Source organism: Ambystoma mexicanum, chromosome 7q, assembly GCF_040938575.1.
Source record: "Ambystoma mexicanum isolate Mex_15411 chromosome 7q, UKY_AmexF1_1, whole genome shotgun sequence".
Taxonomy (NCBI): domain Eukaryota; kingdom Metazoa; phylum Chordata; class Amphibia; order Caudata; family Ambystomatidae; genus Ambystoma; species Ambystoma mexicanum.
The window spans coordinates 169,461,735-169,479,984 of NC_090941.1; the positions used below are offsets into that span (position 1 = coordinate 169,461,735).

Here is an 18,250-nt window from a genome sequence, read left to right on the forward strand (position 1 = left end):
CTCCGGATGGCAGGCACACAGGACTGGCTTCCCGGGTACTTCTGATGAAGAGAAGAAGCTTGAACGATGGTCCCTCGTAGCTCGAGGAGAGGTCTCCTTTGCATGTCCTCTCTGGATCAGTCCTTGAAAGAACAAGGCAGCTTTTGGATTACACCAAGAAATAAATGCTGCAGCAGACTTCTCCTCCAGCTGGGCTTCAAGGAACAGCTTCTTCTTGCTTCGGCTTCGACTTCAGCTTCTGAACAAATTGGTATGTGAGAGGTCCCCAGATATACACATCTGTTCCCCATTCACTATGGCTGAGCCAGGCCCAGTCAGCCAATCACTCAGAAGGGAATTCATGCGGGCAGCCAGCCAATCAGGCTCACAGGCATTCAGGCCATTTACTCCACCCAGTCACCCATAACAAAGAATGTGGATTGGGGCACGTACCCAGACTTTTATCACACTACACTGCATTCATGTCAGTTTCAGTCAGGGCTGTCTCAGTCGGTGTGTCTCACACAGAAACCAGACACCCTTAACACAGAATGTGAGTTCACTTCAGACTCCATTCACACAGTTCCCACCGCTAGGGTGTACCTACAACACACAGCCCCTAGGAAGGCTCAAGTCAGTGGGACATGAGGCAGCCCCAGAGCCAAATGATATGTCCACCCAACAGCCAGTCAGGAGGAAAGGAAACCGAGACATATATGGTGTTCCCATCCAACAGCCACTAGAGAGGAAGGGACAGAGTCAGGGCTTCCCAGGACTTTGAGAAACAAGGTAAAAGGCAATAGAAACGAAGCAGCCATCTTGCCCTCTATCAGGAATCCATTGATTCCTATGGCAGGGCCTGAGTGTCCCAAAAATGGAGGACACACAGAGCTACTGCCAAGTCAGCATGTAGCTGCCACCAGCCCATACCCTGCTCTGTGGGCATCACACAGGTGTCCAAAAGCACACAAGGGGTACAAGGGTGTACCCCCACCCATGGGTGCCAAAAGAGTATCTCATGGGTTTTGTTCACCAAAAGGAAAATATGAAGAGCTGCACTGCCGGAGGTCTAGGCTTGACCTCCGTGGCAGAAAACATAGAGAAAACACACACAGAGAAGTGGTAGGACAAGGACTAGGAGGCCCTGTCCCTCCATAAGGCATTTTCAACATCACAGACATTCTTGATAAGGGTCTGCAAAAAGACCCGGTTTTACCATTTCATTCAGCTCTACAAAAGAGGGTCACAGCTAACTGGGAGTCCCCGGATACAAACCCAGCCGTCAGTAAAGATATGAAAAATGCAGAGGCGGAAGCATTGATCCAGAATATCCTGCAAGGCACCCTCCCCCAGAAAGCCTTGTGATAAAGGCTGCAACTTCTACATCAAGACAGGCAGCTTACTATACCATACCGCCAGACAGGGACAAGTGTTTCGATGCTCTTGCTAAAAATGTTTTTTCAGCCAGTAGTATGGCTTTAAAATCTATCAATGACACTTGCGTTCTTGCAAAATTTACCCACACCTTGTGGGATTTCATTTCTGTGGCACCTGAGCATATCCCTGAAGGAGAGGAGAGAGAAGGGTTCATGAACATTGTGAAGGATGGAAAAGACGCTATGTGCAAGTTTCTACAGTCAGGTTTGGACTCTGCCGATAGTGTTAGCAGAGCCATGGCAGCAAACACAGTGATGCGCAGGTTTGCGTGGTTGAGGAAGTCTGGCTTTGCACCAGATTTGCAGTCTACTCACCATGCCCTTTAAGCCTTGAGGAATTGCAACCTTAAAAGCTGCAGCCAAGTCACTCAGTGTCCCTATCCGACAACTTCAAACTTGGCACCCCACTGCACAGGCTTGTAGGGGAAGATCCTTTCGCTATTATTCCTCATTTGGAAGAGGGAAAGGGCTGGCCAGTCAGAGTAAATTCCTTTGTGGTGGACGAGGAAGAGGTGCTAAGTCCGTCCAAGCATCAGTTGCCTTACCCTCAGCCGCTGCTTCAGCTGCCTCAAAACCACTCTGAGGCCTTAATCCACAGGACTCGGTGGGAGGCAAGCTCTCTCAGCATATGGAAGAATGGCGGGGGATTACTTGCGATGCTTGGGCCTTGCAAACAGTAGCCCAGGGTTCCTGCTTCCCCTTTTTAAAAAGGCCTTTGGATCATCCACGGGGAGCCACTCACACAAAATACCAGATCCATTCCTCTTTTACATTTCCAGTCTGCTAGAGAAAGGAGCTATAGAACCTACCTGTGATGGTGAGGAACAGGGGGTGGTACTCCCCCCGCCGCCACCCTTTTTTTAATCCCCCAAAAAGATGGAGGAGTGAGACTCATTTTGGACTTGAGATACTTGAACAGGTGCCTCAGGAATGACTAGTTTAAAATAGTTAACTTTTCTCGGATCCTTCAAGTCTTCCAGCTTCAGGATTGGATGGTGTCATTGGACCTTCAGGATGCTTACTTCCATGTGCCTATTTATCACAAGAACAGGAAGTACCTGAGGTTCCCCATTGCCTATTCTCACTATCGGTTTAGAGCTCTGCCATTCAAGGTGCCCTCCACCCGAGGGTTTTCACCAAGTTGATGGTGGTTGCAACGGGTCTCAGGAGAGGAGGGATTCACCTCTACCTCTAGCTGGATGACTGGCTGATCAGAGCCTGTTCTTCCGAACAGGTCCTGTAACATCTCAGCATAAACTGCCACTCTCTCCATAACCACCTTGAAATCTGACAATGAAGTGCAGATCCACAGCATGTCATAATTTGTATGTATATCTGCCCTGCCCAAAGCATAATTTATTTGAAATCGCTTGCACCATCATTTTAGCAACTGCAACATTGTTCTCCTGCTTCCTTATTAACCACCTCATTACTCCCACTACCAGTTGTGAAACTGCCCAGGAGGACATGCAAAAGGCATGAGCCACTCTATATTGTACCCAATCATAGAGCTTCTCCCCTCTCTGACTTGATGTGTTTAGTCTTCCTCGCCCATAGCTCTTGTTTGTTTCCCTGGAGTGGTTCAGATGTTGTTTTTCTTTGCTTCACTCTAAGGAGGTTTAGGATGTAGTACTTGCTCTCGAAGACGGCACTCTTTCAGCCTTATTCAAGGTAATGTTCTGAAGATAGCCAACAAGATATGTCAGAAAATAATTGTGTGTGTCGTGTATGCATGTATGGTTTCCAACCATCCATTAGTCTTTTGTTGTCTTGACTTCTCTCACTTGTGTAGATTTTCAGATATTACAGTTGGAACAACCCTCCTCCCCCACCTGCACCTGGAATTCAAGTGTTAGCCATTTAATGAGGAACTGTTTTTCATCAAAATACTCCTCTCCACCTTTGGTAGGTGATTACCAATGGTAACTTTTTTTTTTGTTTTTTCCCCTGACCAATGGTAACTTACCTGGTTGCAATTTGAAAATGTGGTAGACCCTGTAATTATTCAAGGATTAGCAGCAGGCCTCATCAAATTGAGAGCGTTCTGGGAAGCTGGTGGATACAGACACCACAGTAATGTTTTAGGTTACCCTGTGCCCCTATAGATACAGCTGCTCGAAGTAGGCCCACAGTTTTGCTGAAAATCCTTAACTTAGGAAGCACAGAATATGGCCCTAAATGTATCAACTAGCTGCTAGCCCATTATTCAAGATGATGACCCGGTTCAGATTGTTTCCACTTTTAAGTAAAGGACTGGCTCTGAAATCTGGGTTTAAGGGTGCCACTTTCCATATTCCCTTTGTGAGGAATTGCCATCTGTCAAGGGTGTTGAAGCCCAGCTGTTTCTTTATCAAATAAAATAACGTGGCCATTTCCATCTGGGAAAGGGTGGTCTGCTAGCCAGCCCCCCTTTCATTACATTCCATACCAAAAGCATAGTGTACACCTGTGTCCTGGTGTCTGTGTCCCAAGCTGCAGCCACCACTCTCGCTTGGCACAGAACCGGTTCAGAGGGCAGGGATGCCCTCTTGACAGCTTCTTTGACAGCCAAGACAGTGCAGTGCCATCATGAACTACCCACCTCGTCCAGTATAATCTGAAAATACAATCCATACCTATTTTGGTATGGTGTTTGGTAGGTTACATAATTGTTAAAGCCACCTCCGATTTATAGCATACCCGTGTCATTCCTGTCATCTCAGACAGCTGTGGGAGGCTATGTGGATTTCAGGCACCTGCTTGTCTACCTTTGTGAGTGAAGGAAAAGTGGAGGATGCATGTCCCCACCGACTCTCTGAGAGCAAAGGTAACTCCTGGGATTTCCCAACTGGAGATGCTCTGAGCCATGACTTCAAAGTACCAAGTCCATACAAGGCTTATCCCACACTAGCGTGCTGCACACCAGAGGGACTTTGAAGCTGCGGTTTGGGAAAGAGGCGTATTTAGGACAGCCAGTGAACGCAGGTGGGTTTGAGGATGGATCTTACTTTTCTGTGGGCTTTTCGCTCCTTCCTCTCCCCTCCACTTCTTGGGGGGGAAAAGGGCATTAGAAGGCAGATGGCACTTGTTATTACAATGAGAGGAATTGCACTGCTTAAAGCAAGCGTACTTTCATCCAATCCCGTGTGGCATTTTGCCTATAAAAGGGTGGGTCTCCCATATTTGGATAATCTAGGATTTAAGGAAGAATAGTTGTGCACCTTTTTTTAGAGAGGTGGTCTTTCCAAAGCCCTCAGCCTTTGAGCCTAAGGAGTGCTTCAAGTCCGAAAACAAGCTCTGCTTCCCACTCACTTCTAGGGCACATTGGTGGGGAACTTCTGTGAGCAGCACCGGGCAACACCTTTAATTTTTTTCTCGGGATGATTGTAACTTTAGAAGGCTCATTTAGGCAATCCAAAATGTAACTCTATTAGTAGAGCCTGAAGCTACTTTACCATGAGGATGAGGTTCATGACCCAATTACATAACTAATGATATAAACCAAATTATGGTGCTGGAATTCCTAGCCATAACTCATTTAGATGTCTGTTTGGCTCGTGGTGGCCCCACCCTGGCCCGCTACCCGTTCAGAACAAAAAGACCACCACTTAAAGTGAAACCTAATTGCCATTCTTCAGCTGTTCCTAAAGTGTGATAACTTCACATCTCTTCACTACACAGCACGTATTCCCTCATGTCCATCTTTTAAGGCACTCTTGGACAGCTGCATGCAGATTTTCCCCTTCATAGCTTCCCTAAAGACAGGGACATGCTACCTATCTGGACCCAGCTGCACTTTGCTTTCTGCTCAGAAAAATCTTAGATGAATGACCTGGTCTTAATATTCATTAAAAGTATAGCAGACTGCTTTGTCGCATTGGAGTGTGCCACTTTGCCACATACACATTCCTCATTCTGCTGGGAACTATGTCCACCTCTCACTGTCATCACATCGTGGTGTCATTGGATCAAAAACCAAGCCATCTTAATGCCTAGAGTCCAACTTCATTGTGATTCTCTCTACACCACCAGTGTGCCTTTAGAAAACCTCTGCGCCCCTTAATGGGCCCTATGCTAGATCAATCCGTCATATGATATGAATATGATATGATAGTTTATTTATATAGCGCCTATGCACAATGTGTTTCAAAGCACTTCAAGGCAAGGGAGGGAACAAGGAAAAACAAAAGTTGAGGGAGAGGGGTGCAGAAGGGGGGGGGCGGAACAAAACAAGCGACTATGGTACTAGGCCTGACAACGTTTCAGATAGTGCTGGAGGGAGGGGTTGGGGGGACAGTAAGGGGATGTGGGAGTGACAGACGTGGTTGCTATCATACTAAGTCCAGGGACAATTCTGATAGAGTAAGTGCGTAGAAGAAAGTAAGGGGAGGAGGGGAGGAGATAGGAAAAGGGAGAGGGGAGGAGAGAACAGAGTAAGCAGTCAAAAAGAGTGGAGAAGCAAGAGGGGAGAGCGAATACAATTGCATAAGTCAGTAGTAACACATAATGTTGCAAGCCAGGATACAAGATGAAGATGGGAACAGCATGGTTCAGGGCCACCATGAGTACAAGATGCAAAGGAAGTCCAGCAGGAGAGTTGAGAAAGGGTAACGCACCGCACCTGATCCCTCAGACTCGCATGCACAGTAACCAGGTTGACTTCGCATCTGCACTTCATTAGGTGCCCTACTGACCGGTCAGTGATCATTGGACCATAAACCCGGACCTTCGATGACAGTTAACATCTGTCCCAGTTATGCTACGCCAATCCCAGACATCCGACTGCTAGTTTACTTTGTGCAGCATTTATTGTAGTGATGCCCACAGCGTCAAAGGCTTGCAAATGAGAAGTACTGTAAAATAAAAAGAACTTCATTTAGTTTTTCTATGGGCAGAAATGCATATTGCTCATCAGCAACTAACAAACAGTGTAATCTAAGGCCTATATTAAATGAACCTTCATGTAAGCAGTGTTACATTTGTAACTAAGGACTTTATTTTGTTTCTCTCACAGACTGCGATACTCAAACGACAGGGTAGATATATATGTTCTACGGTTCCTGCCAACGCAGAGAAGGAAGCGGAAAGCCTGTTTGTGACTGAGGTGAGTCATGTGAAAATGATCGAAGTTCGTGATAAATGTTGTGCATTTTCAGCGGACTTTGAAAATGTGTTATCCCTGATTTGTACTCTGCGGAATTAAACTAGCATAGCCACGCCTGCTTGAAATCCAAATTGCACTCTGTTGCCGGATATGAGTTTTTGTCGTTACTACGTTGGTCATATGTAAGCTCAAAAGAGCAAAATGTACGTTATGGAACAAAAAATAGGACTATCCTGGGAAGGGTAAGTCAACCAATGAAGTTGTTGGAAACGGCTAATAACCGCAGGTACACCATATAATATGTTACTTATGTCCAGTGCTGGAAATGGGCAAACTTTACTGGGGGAACTCCCTCCCAACCCCTTCTTCGCATGGGTTACGGGCCATGTTGGGAGGGAGGCACGGATTGTCAGCGGTATGGGCGGGACTGAGGGGCAGTGCTAGTTGTTAATTTGGGTGCCCAGGATATAGGATGCTTGCTGCTTTGCATAAAAACAAAGTGCAATTTAGGAATATAAGAATGACCACCAATTTATGAAACATGTCTGAAATAATAATGCATGGAACGAAACTCTGGCAAGCCAATTTTTGCTGGAACGCAGATCCGTCTTGTACTGGCCTAATTCCTTTCCTGCTTTTGTCATGTGAACGGATGTTTCATCTTTGGACTCCATCGCTTTTTCCTTTGGGGTCTTCCCTTTGTGGCTTCTGCTACATTTTTCAGCGTTGGAAGTTATAACCATCGCGGAAATAAGAGGCCTCTTCAGTTTCAGCCGCTCACTTTCTTTTTGCCTAGTTTAAGTTTGTTTTTAATTATGGGAACAATGATTGCACTCTGAGCATGTTGCATACAGAGCGTGAATGTATTTGCTGAAATGAAAACCAAGCACCCGGGGGGAATAGGCTGTGTGCGGCTAGACACCTTGGGCCATTACATCAGGCTTGTGGCCCTTTAACTGTCATACTGATACGTCCTGTACCTTTCCTCCATCCTTGAAGGCGTCCCCCAACATGGGGCTGGTACCAGAACTTTTGGCAGTGTAAAATTGAGCTTCCCCTTTAAATTTATTATAGCATGCTGGGGCGCGGTCCCGGGTGTGGGAATGCCCCTGAGGCCCGCCCTCCCTCACCTCACCTCAGTCCTTTTTTCCAAACGGACAGTGTCAGACCTGGCAGCTAGGCACAGATTGAACTTTCTGCTTGCTCCTCGTTTGTTTTATTTTTCAATCTTCCTCGCCTCCCCCGGCGCATGTCAGCTGCACGAGGACGCTAAGGCTACCAGCTCCCAAACCGAGGGGCCGGGTGTCTCTTCCGGGCGATCCGTTGGCAGACCAGAGGCCACTTGCTCCCAAGCCGAGGGGCTTAGGAGTTCTACCGGGTGGTCCACAGAGGGGCGATCAAGCTCGTCCTCGTCGGCCCCAGGGGGCAAAGGATCATTGTTTTCTACCTCCAAGAGTCAGTCCTTAGCACAATCCAGCATGACTACCAGCTCAGTTGCTGAGGGCGCGCAGCCCACCGGAGCCACCTTCGAGCTCCTGAGTCAGGCCGATTCGACTACCGGCCAGCAGACAGAGGGTGGAGCTATTTCCAAGGTCGACTCTTCTGTTTCAGGTTCAAGGGCTAATAAGTGCCCTCACATGTCTGTGCTGGCACGGGGCCTTCGCGCCCTCCCTCCCAGTGGATGGCGCAAGGCCCCAAGATGGTGGGTAAGCATGCAGAGGAGCCTGCCAGGCATCTTGGATTCGGATCAGGCCCTACCCGGTCTCTCGCCCATTGAGTGGGCCATGCAAGAAGGTTCCAGTCCCCTTCCCTTTGGAAGCAGCAGCGGATCTTGTGGTACAGGTGGTTGGTCTACTCAGGGATACATCTACACATAGCAGCCTAACGGCTACACGCCTCTGCGCTTCGATCAGGAACAGAGGCCATGTGCGGTGGAGACGATGCCCCCTCGAGATCCGGCGGCTTGCGAGGACCGCTTCTTTGAGCGCTTCCTTCTCCTCATGCGTTCCCTGCAGATGACTGTGCTTCTCAAGGATATAGTCAAGGAGGTGATCCCGCAGGTTGTGCCTCCTAGGCCTCTGCCTCTGGGCCCTCTGCCGGTTCCCATTCTATTCTATAGAGTTTTTTTATATTGCGCCTCCACGCCCGAAGGCCTTAGGGCGCAAACAAGGTAAAGACGGAGGCATCGAGTGAGAATCACATAGCATCAGTCTGCTCCTTTGTCAAAGAGAAATGTTTTAAAAGTCTTTTTAAATTGTGCCATTGATGGAACAGATCCAAGCAAACGTGGCAACGCATTCCAAGTGATGGGGGCCCATGAATCAAAGCTGGACACTCCAAGTAGATGCAAGGTTAACCCAGAAAAGCATTTCAGTTTGAGCACAAGGTGCACCTAATAGGCGCTCTCTTGATTCGATAAGAAAGATATAAGGCAGCATCACCAGCCAAACAATTGTATACTATACTGGATGCCTTCAATGCAATTCTCTGAGTAACAGGGAGTCAGTGCAGTTTCCGGCGAGCTTTGGATACATGAGCCTGTTGATCCACACTGCACAAACTTCTCCATTTTGAATCACTTGTAGCCTTTTAATATTTGTCTGGGTGGTACCGACTAAAAGGCTATTACAATAATACAATTTCGTATTTATAGTTGCTGCTATGATCAAGAGCTTGTTTTTTTCAGAAAGGTAGATGCGAATTTGCCATAGAAAGTGGGTTGTATAGGCACAGGAAGAGCTCAGATGAGATGCATGTTTCTTGAAGGTTAATTGGGAGTCAAACACCCCACGTGTTTTGCATACTCAGAGACATAAATATTGTTACCTTCAGTCAAGAAGCTGCTATATTGGGGATCCAGTTTTTCAATTTGGAGCCAGTTCTAAGAATGTGGATCTCAGTTTTTTTAAATCATTTAAGGCAAGTGAGTTCATCACTATCCAGGACTGAATGGCAACAAAAACCTAATTTGCCTGATCCTTAGTATATGACCCAGACAACTCCAGGATGATCTGGGTGTCATCCGCGTAGTTGGCATACTGCACACCCAGACTATCCAAGAGATCATAGTGGTCTGGGACACACATTAAACAGTAGTGGCCAAAGGCACGAGCCATGTAGAACCCCGCAGTTGAGAGGAACCTGCTGTGACTGAAAGTGGTCCTTAACCACTCTTGCCATCCGTGGACCAAGGAAATATTTAACCCATTTGGCGGCTATATTCAAGCATTTTACATCCCGACTAATCTTTCTGCGAGCATCTCATGATTGACCAAATCAAAAGTGGCTGATCAGTCGAGGTAGAAGTAATGCCAAGCCACCTTTAGCTATATTAGATTTTAAATCTAAGAGCGCTGCCTCAGTACTATGTTTCATCCGAAAGCCTGATTGTCCCAAGGTAAGAATTCCATGTTGTTCATCAAACTCCTGGTATTGGTGGCAAGCCCCTTTATCAAGAATTTTTAGCATGTAAGGAACAATTGTCAGGGGCCTGTAATTTGCAGGGTCGCTGGGATCTAGATTCTTTCTTTAACAAAGGTAATATCCAAGCCTCTTTGATGCATTCTGGAACAAAGCCTTCCAAAAAAGAACAATTTATGAAGCCAGTGACCCATGGAACAATAGAGGGCAAGAACTCTTTGAAGAAGGATTCTGGGAGGACATCTCCCTTGCAAGAAGTAGGCTTCATCGCCTGCACAATGTTTAGAACATTAGTTTCTAACGCGTGCTTAAAAACAAAAGATGTAGAGTAATCTGTTGTCACCATTGAGCAGTAACCAGGTGTTGCAGTTTCTGCATTTATTAACCTTTTTACACATTCTGTAATACATGTTTGATGCTGGTTAATTTTCTGTGCACAGCCATCATAGATTGTGTGGCACCAGTTGGTGTCAATGACTGCCAACACAAAGATTCATCCAAAAAATCCAAACCCATAATAAAGACTAAAAATACTAGTCACTCACCCAATTTAGATGATATACCACCTCAAGACCCTACCTCCACGGTAAAAGGCACTCCCATTAATGCACGCTCCCAATGTGCTTATGCCAGAGGAATCCACAATCTCATTATATGTTGATAGTCACCGAAACCTGGCTACACCCAGCTGCAGGACCACTCCTAGCCATTGCCATCCCCCCAGGATAAAGTATCCTGAGATCAGATAGGAACCATGCCCAAGGAGGTGGTGTCGCCATTACAGCCAGAACCACTCTGCAACTCAGAGCCTGCCCTCTGGAACAAATACAGGGCTACGAACTCCTCTTAGTCAAATTCAGCTCAAACCCCAAAACTACCACTAACTTCATAGTCTCAAAACAAAAACACCCACCCCAATCTGGATATCCCCCTACTGCTTACGCCCATCATTAAGCCCAACACCAAATGCATTGTCCTTGGTGACATCAATCTAGGTTTCAGTGATCCCCTTGACCCCGACGCATCAGCCTTCCACTCAGCCATGCATGACATGAACTTCATACAGCTGATAAACAAACCTACCCACTCCAAAGGTAGAACTCTGGATTGGATCCTCACCCGTAATTCGCAAATCACCATTGATTCTATCCACCCCGTAGACTGGTCAGACCAATGCGCCATCAATTTTACATTGGAATACACCGCTGACCTGACCACCCCCAAACCACCCATCACCTTTGAAAACTAGAAATGTCAAAAAACTCACAGCAGAAAACCTATCCCCCATCCTGAGTACAGCACTAGCTAACATAATCCCAAACACTAATAATCCTGACTACCTAGCAGAGTGCTACCAACAAAGCCTCACCCACACTATTGACTCACTCGCCCCTATCACCAGCAAATCACGGAAACCAGACAAATGCTCCAGTTTTTGGTTCAATGACGAAGTAATCCCTCTCAGACGCACAAAAAGATCACTCAAGCACCTCCACAGGAACAATAACACACTCGAATCAGCTAAGAACTTCGAAGCTGTCAATAAAAAATACAAATCAGCCATAACCTTCCACAAAGCTAATGCCTTCAATCTTTGCATCTCCAATGCCAACTCTGACAGCAAAGAGCTATTCTCCATCCTCAGAGTTAAAGAACCCCTGCCAAGACACAGCACCAAGAAATTGCAGCAAAATATGGTGCACCACAATACAAGATGCCATAGCCTCTAAAATCTTATTGCTACAGAAGAAAATTGATAGCAAAAAAACGCTGCTAACGGAAAAAACACTCCCTACTATATCAGCCAACCCTCCCTCCACCTCTCTGTGCACCCCCTTCCAATTCACTCCAGTCTCCAACAAAGAAATCCTAGATACCATAGCCAAACGTAAAGCCTCTAACTGCAAAGAAGACCAATTCCCATCCCACCTAGTCAAACTTTGCACCCCCACCCTTTCACCCATCATTACCGAATTTGTTAACGCCTCCTTCAACTCAAATACAGTCCCCACCAGCATCAAAAAAGCCTGGGTAACTCTCCTATTGAAAAAAACGACCCTGGATCCCTCAATCCCCACTAATTACCGACCAATCACCACAGTCCCATTCCTCCTGAAAATTATTGACAAAATTGCATACTCCCAATTACAAAACCACCTAGAACAACACCAACTACTGGGGGACCGACAGTCAGGTTTCCGCCCTAGCCATAGCACGGAAACAGCCCTACTTGATCTGAAGATCCAAATAGATGCCACCCGAGAAGCAGGCAAACGCTGCCTATTTATGCTACTAGACCTCTCAGCGGCCTTCGATCTGGTCAACCACAACACACTCTGTGCCACTCTAGCTAATAACTTTAACCTTTCCAACAATGCCACTGATTGGATCAAATCCTTCCTGGCAGATCTATCCCCCACTCTCTACAACGCCTACACTAAGCTGCTCTTTGCAGCCCTGGATACCAGGGGTGTCATCTACACTAACTTTGCCGATGACACCCAGATCCTCATCCCACTTACAGGTAACCATGAACAAGACTCTTTGCTCATCAACAAAATGTACTCACTAATTCAAAATTGGATGGCTAACAACAGTTTGTCTCAATGATGACAAAACAGAGCTTCTCATACTTGGAACTTCCTCTAAAATGGACTCCTTACAGCCTGCTTTTACATCCTTCACCATCGACGGGACCACGATCCCAGTGCTCAAGCAAGTTAAGACACTCAGTATCTATTTAGACGCCACACTAACGATGTCCAAACAAGTCAATACCCTAGCCTTATCCACATCCTACACTTCCAAACTCATCGCCCTCAGTCGCAAATTCCTCACAGCTGAAAACTGTGTTACAATAGCAAGAGCGCTTATACTATCCAAGCTCGACTACTGCAATATTCTCTTCCTTGGCACAACCAAAACCAACATAGCCAAACTCCAACTTATACAGAACAAAGCCCCCCGGGCTGCACTAGGCATAAAAAAATCTGAACACATCACTAACATTAGGAGAAACAACCATTGGCTTCCCATCAAAGCCAGGATACTTTTCAAAACTCTAAGTATCACTCATAAGTGCCTCACCAATAAAGCCCCCAAATACCTCATCGATAGTCACTAAAAAGAACCATACAAGACTCCTCAGATCCAATAATAATGATAACATAGAAATCCCTCGTTACCGAAGAGAAAAAGCTGGAGGTAGTAGCTTTAAAGTCCTTGCTCCCAGACACTGGAACACCCTACCTACCAATATTAAGAACGAATTGTCCTACCCACAATTCAAAAAATCGCTCAAAACCTGGTCATTCAACCAATACTAAACTCCACCGACTTTTATTTATATATATATTGTATGTATTATTCTCTCTGTGCCTAATGCTTCTTGTATATTACTAAGATTGCATTGTTGCCTAATGTTTCTTTTATATTACTAAGATTGCAATTACCACTGTCTGTCTACGCCTGATACTTCGGGTCTGGGCGTACAACAAATGTAATAAATAAATAAAATAAATGACAACATGTGATTCATTTGGTATGCCTTTTAATTTATATAAGATCGAGAATAATTCTCTTGTATTCGATTTAGCTGTGTTAAAACACTCAATTAAATTTCTCTAGCTTTAAAAATGGTTGCCTTAAAAAGTTTTACTGCAGTCTTTTAGGCCCCAAGAGTAGAGTCAGAAGGATGTTTTCTCCAACTGCTTTTAACCATACGTTTTAACTTTCCTGGATGCCAGAACTTCAGATGAAAACCACTGATACTCCTACGCCCCGTCCCCTTTCCTCCATACTTGTGGAACATTCCGTCCTTCAGGACAGGATCGGAGCACTTTTGTTAAAAAGCATAAAAAATTGAAAATCTTTGTCGTCCTATTTTTACGCGGGGCACCGCACGTGGCCGTGACCCCGCCCTCCTCATCTCCACCCCGCGCATCGCCCTTCAGTCCTTTTTTCCACGCGGTCGGGGCTAGACGCACTAGCATCACCGTGAATTTTTTCTGTATTCCTTTTGTCCTTCCTTCCTGCTCTGGTTCCGCGGTCATCCATCCGTCTATGCCGGAACGTCTGGGATTTGTTTCCTGCTCTTTATATGAACGGCGCTTCGGTAGGGCGGATCCCCATTCTCTCTGCTTGGAGTGTCTGGGCACGGACCATCGTTGGGACTTGTGTTTCTACTGCGACTCCCTCTCTGTCCGGCACTCTGTCTTCTTCGATGGGAGGAAGTGTTTCAGCGCATTCCTCCTCCTCATTTCCAGCTTTTCATTGACCAAAAGAAGAAATACCCATTAAGTTCTTTACTTTTTATGGCGCCCCGGCCAGGGGAATCCTTCCCGGGGTCTTCCAGGTCCAGGAGGGGGTCACGTAGCTCTGTCAACAGGCGTTCCCCTGAAGTGCCTCGTAGGCCAATAGGCGCACCGTAGTTTTCTCCGAGGGTTCCCTCGGTGGACCAACCAAAACCGGGGAATGTGCTGAGGGTCACCTGTTGGGTGCTAAAGTTCGTCTGCGGCTCTGGATACCCGGTTTCACCCCGAGGTCTCCATTCCTAGTGCTTTCCACACTGACACCGGGGTACGCCCTGAGTTCTCCATTTCTGGAGCTTTCCATACCAAGCCACGACTTGAGGCCCTTCTTGAGGGAGCTTTTTGTACCAGGGTGAAGCCTGAGTTTCCTCTTCTTGAGGCTAAAGTCACAAACCGACAGAACTGAGAGACCGGCTTTGAAGGTCTTGTCTGTGAGGTGGATTCCTCAACATTCCCGCGCTCAGGGTCGTGGTGATACCGGTTCTGTCGAGGGGGCAAAGGGGGCGATCACGCACCATAACTCCTCCACGACCGGCTCGGCCGAGGTTCCTCCTCTGGAGGCTAGTTTTGAGGTGAGCTCTAAGATGTCTATTAAACATCTGAGGCCTCCCAGTACCGACTCTGCCAAGGATCCTTGTGTCAAGGCTAAGGTGTTGCTTAAGTCCCCTGTCTTGCCTGAGGAGACAATTACCTCATCTACACATGTGACGGAGTTTTCTTCAGGTGTCGACAAAATGGCGGCCCAACCACCTTGGTCCAAGCCGTCAATTTGGACACTTCCCTTACACCTACATTCACGACACCTGGTGTTGGGACCATTCTTTTCGGGGCTGAGCAGCCGCTTCCACACCTTGTGGATAACAAAAACCCGTTCCGCCCTTCTTATGACTGGCGAGCTCGGGCACCGCTGCCTCATACAGTCTTGCTTCCTCTGACTTCTGCTCCACTGGTCTATGTGGATCCGGCCGGTGGTGGGCCTTCCTGGCAACCATCCTCCTTGCGTTCTTGGAGCTATGCCCCTTTTGAGCGGCCTCTGCCTGCCCCAACGCCAAAACCTTCTTCTGAGGATGCGTTTTTTGGGAAGATTCAGATGCTCATGCACTCTGACCCATGAAGGAGTATTTTAAGGGTCTTTTCAAGGAAAATTACCCAACTTCTCCTCCGCCCCAATTGTTCCTACACATCCGACAGTGGTTCCACCTCTTCCTCTTGGCCCACCTCCGCCTCTTCCTTCTCTATCGCCGGCAGAGCGGGATAGCACTTTAAAACCTGAGGCGGTGCATGTGGCAGGCCAAGCGGATGACCCTCAAACGGATCAGCATAGCGATGAGCAGCCCCGCTCTATTAGAGCATTCCATGACTGGGTCCTGGATGTGATGGCCTTCCTTGATATTCCAGTACCTGAGGCCCCCGTTCCGCAGGAGGGGGTGCTTTTGGGAGCATTTACTCTGTCGCCGGCCTGTTCCTCCAGAAGGATGTTTTGGCTGAGGCCCATAAGGTCTGGGATAAGCCCCACAACGGGCTACACATTAACAAAAGAATTGTCGCCTGAAACAGGCTTCACACCGCTGAGATCATCGCCTTATCGTCTTGTCCGCTCCCTTCCTCAATGGTGGTGGCTGCGACCACTCTTTAGTCTAAGCGGCCTCTGCATCTTCAACGGCTGCAGCTCAAATACTATCCAAAGAGGACAACATTCTGGACTCCTTGGGCAAGAAATTCTTAGCCAATTCGGTGCTCCAACTTTGTCAAGCGAACACAGAGCTCATCCTGGCAGCAGCCAATCTGAGGTTGTGGAAAGAGTTGGTCGATTTCCAGGAGTGTATTCCTGCGGATAGGCTAGATGACTTTAAAGCCGGTTTGTCCGATGCCAGAGTCTTGGCACAGGATCTGCTGGAAGCTGCGTCATCACCAGTAGATACCTCAGCTCGAGGCCTTATGGTGGGGATTGATACCTCCCGCCAGGCGTGGCTCCATGCGATGATGTTTTTTGGAAGGAGGTGCAAGACAAAGTTCTAGACCTTCCCTTTGACAGCAAGGAATCGTTTAATTCTTCTACGGATGAGGAACTCACAAAGACTCAGGCGAGTACCCCAACTGCCAAATCTCTGTCGGTCCTGGAGAATAAGGCCCCTTATACACAGAGGTTGGGGTGTCAGACTCGAGCCTTCTCTGGGTTCAGGGAGTTTCAGGACCGCCATGCATGCCGAACTGAAACTCTGGTTGGCGGCACCCACCGAAAGCAACAATGGCAAGGTGGCCGGTTTTTCTCTCAGCCTCCTCTCCAGGGGAATCTCCCTGCCGCCAAATTAGCCAAATGATATTTTTTGTTGGTCGCACAAGACTCTAGTGGGTGGACGAATCTCGTCTCATCTGGAGGCGTGGCAGAACATCACTGACGACCGGTGGGTTTTGTCTATCGCTCGGCGGGCTTCCGCTTGCCACTCCCCCTAACCCCACCGTTCAACCCTCCTTTTCAACAGATTGGGTCATCCTCCCTCAGAGTCGAGGTACAGAAGCTTCTAGATCGCAGAGCGGTGGAACCTGTTCCCCTCGTGGAGCAATGGGAGGGTTTCTACTCCTGTCTGTTCAGTGCCCAAACCCAACAAGGCTGGCCTGCGCACCGTCATCGACTATTCCCGGTTCAACCTTTCCAAGATGATCACGCCTTGTCAAATAAAGTCCCCTCTTCAAAAGGGTGATTGGCTCATTGTGGTGGACCTTCAGGACGCTTACATGTACATCCTGATATGGAGACTGCATTGGAAATATCTGCGGTTCTCCCTGGGATGGGAGCACTTCAGTTCTGTGTGCTCCCTTTTGGTCTCAGCTCGGCGCCGTGTGTCTTTACGAAGGTGTCGGACATCGCAGCTTTCCTCTGCCTACAGGGCGTTCATGTATATCCATATTTGGACATGTGGCTCCTACACATCCCTTGTCCACAGACGGCATTGCAATCTCCAGTCTCTCCTCCAGCTCCTGTTTCACCTTGGGCTGTCAGTGAACTGGCAGAAATCTTCCATGACGGTATACCAAGACCTGATTTTCCTGGGTTTCCGTTGGAATGCAATCAGTTCCAGGATGTTCCTAACAGTGGACAGGATTGCGGATCTATCCACCAAGGGTCAACTCTTCCTCCAGTCAGCACACATGAAAACTTGGTGGTTTCAGAGACTTCTGGGCCTCATGGCTTCTTGCGTGCTTGCTCTTCCTCTTGCACGTCGGAAAATGATGCATACTCAGTTGGCTCTTCGGAGTTCTTGGTCTCAGGCTTCGGAATCGGATTCCAAGATGATCACAGTTCCAGCCTGCATGATGATGGATCTGCTATGGTGGTCCTCGACCAACAATCTTTCTGTGGGGGCCTCCTTTCTGGCTCCCTGCCCACAAGTGACGATTACCACGGACTCCTCCCTTCTGGGGTGGGGCTCGATGCTGGATCATCTCCAGGTATTCGATCTATGGACACTACAGGACAGGACGTTTCAATTATCTGGAATTCCTGGCTGTTTTTCTGGCGCTAAAAGCTTTTCAGCCGTCCATCATGAACAAGGTGGTATGTATCCGCATAGACAACTCTGTGGCGATGTTTTATATCAACAAGCAGGGTGGCACCAAGTCACCTCCCCTTGTGGACTTTGCCATTCAGATTTGGGAATGGGCCATTCAGACCGACATTTGGCTGCTGGGTGTACACATCCCGGGTCACATCAATGTAACTGCAGACTCACTCAGCTGCCAGACGGCAGCCAGCTACGAGTGGGAACTGAACACATAGGTTCTATCCTCCATTTTTCATCAATGGGGCACTCCAGAAGGGGACCATTTTGTTACTTTTACAAACAGGAAACCTCCTCTTTATGCTTCCAGGAACGGTCTCTGGGTCTCCTCCCTGGGGGACGCTCTCGAGATCCCATGGCACAACATGAAGGCCTATGCTTTCCAGACACTGCTTCTCATTCATCGTCACCCTGCAAGCTCAGGAATACATGGAATTGTACTCTCGTGTTCATAGACCCTTG

General features: G+C 47.6%; 1 protein-coding gene across 9 annotated transcripts in view; it reads left to right on the forward strand.

Annotated features, from left to right (window-relative positions):
- The window catches only part of DOCK9 (dedicator of cytokinesis 9), a 2,709,375-nt gene that overhangs the window by 686,740 nt on the left and 2,004,385 nt on the right, over positions 1-18,250 (forward strand). For all 9 annotated transcript variants that reach the window (XM_069639825.1, XM_069639823.1, XM_069639827.1 and 6 more), the window contains exon 3: positions 6,409-6,498. In XM_069639825.1, coding sequence (XP_069495926.1) covers positions 6,409-6,498 — 90 coding nt within the window. The remainder of the gene's footprint in view (positions 1-6,408; positions 6,499-18,250) is intronic.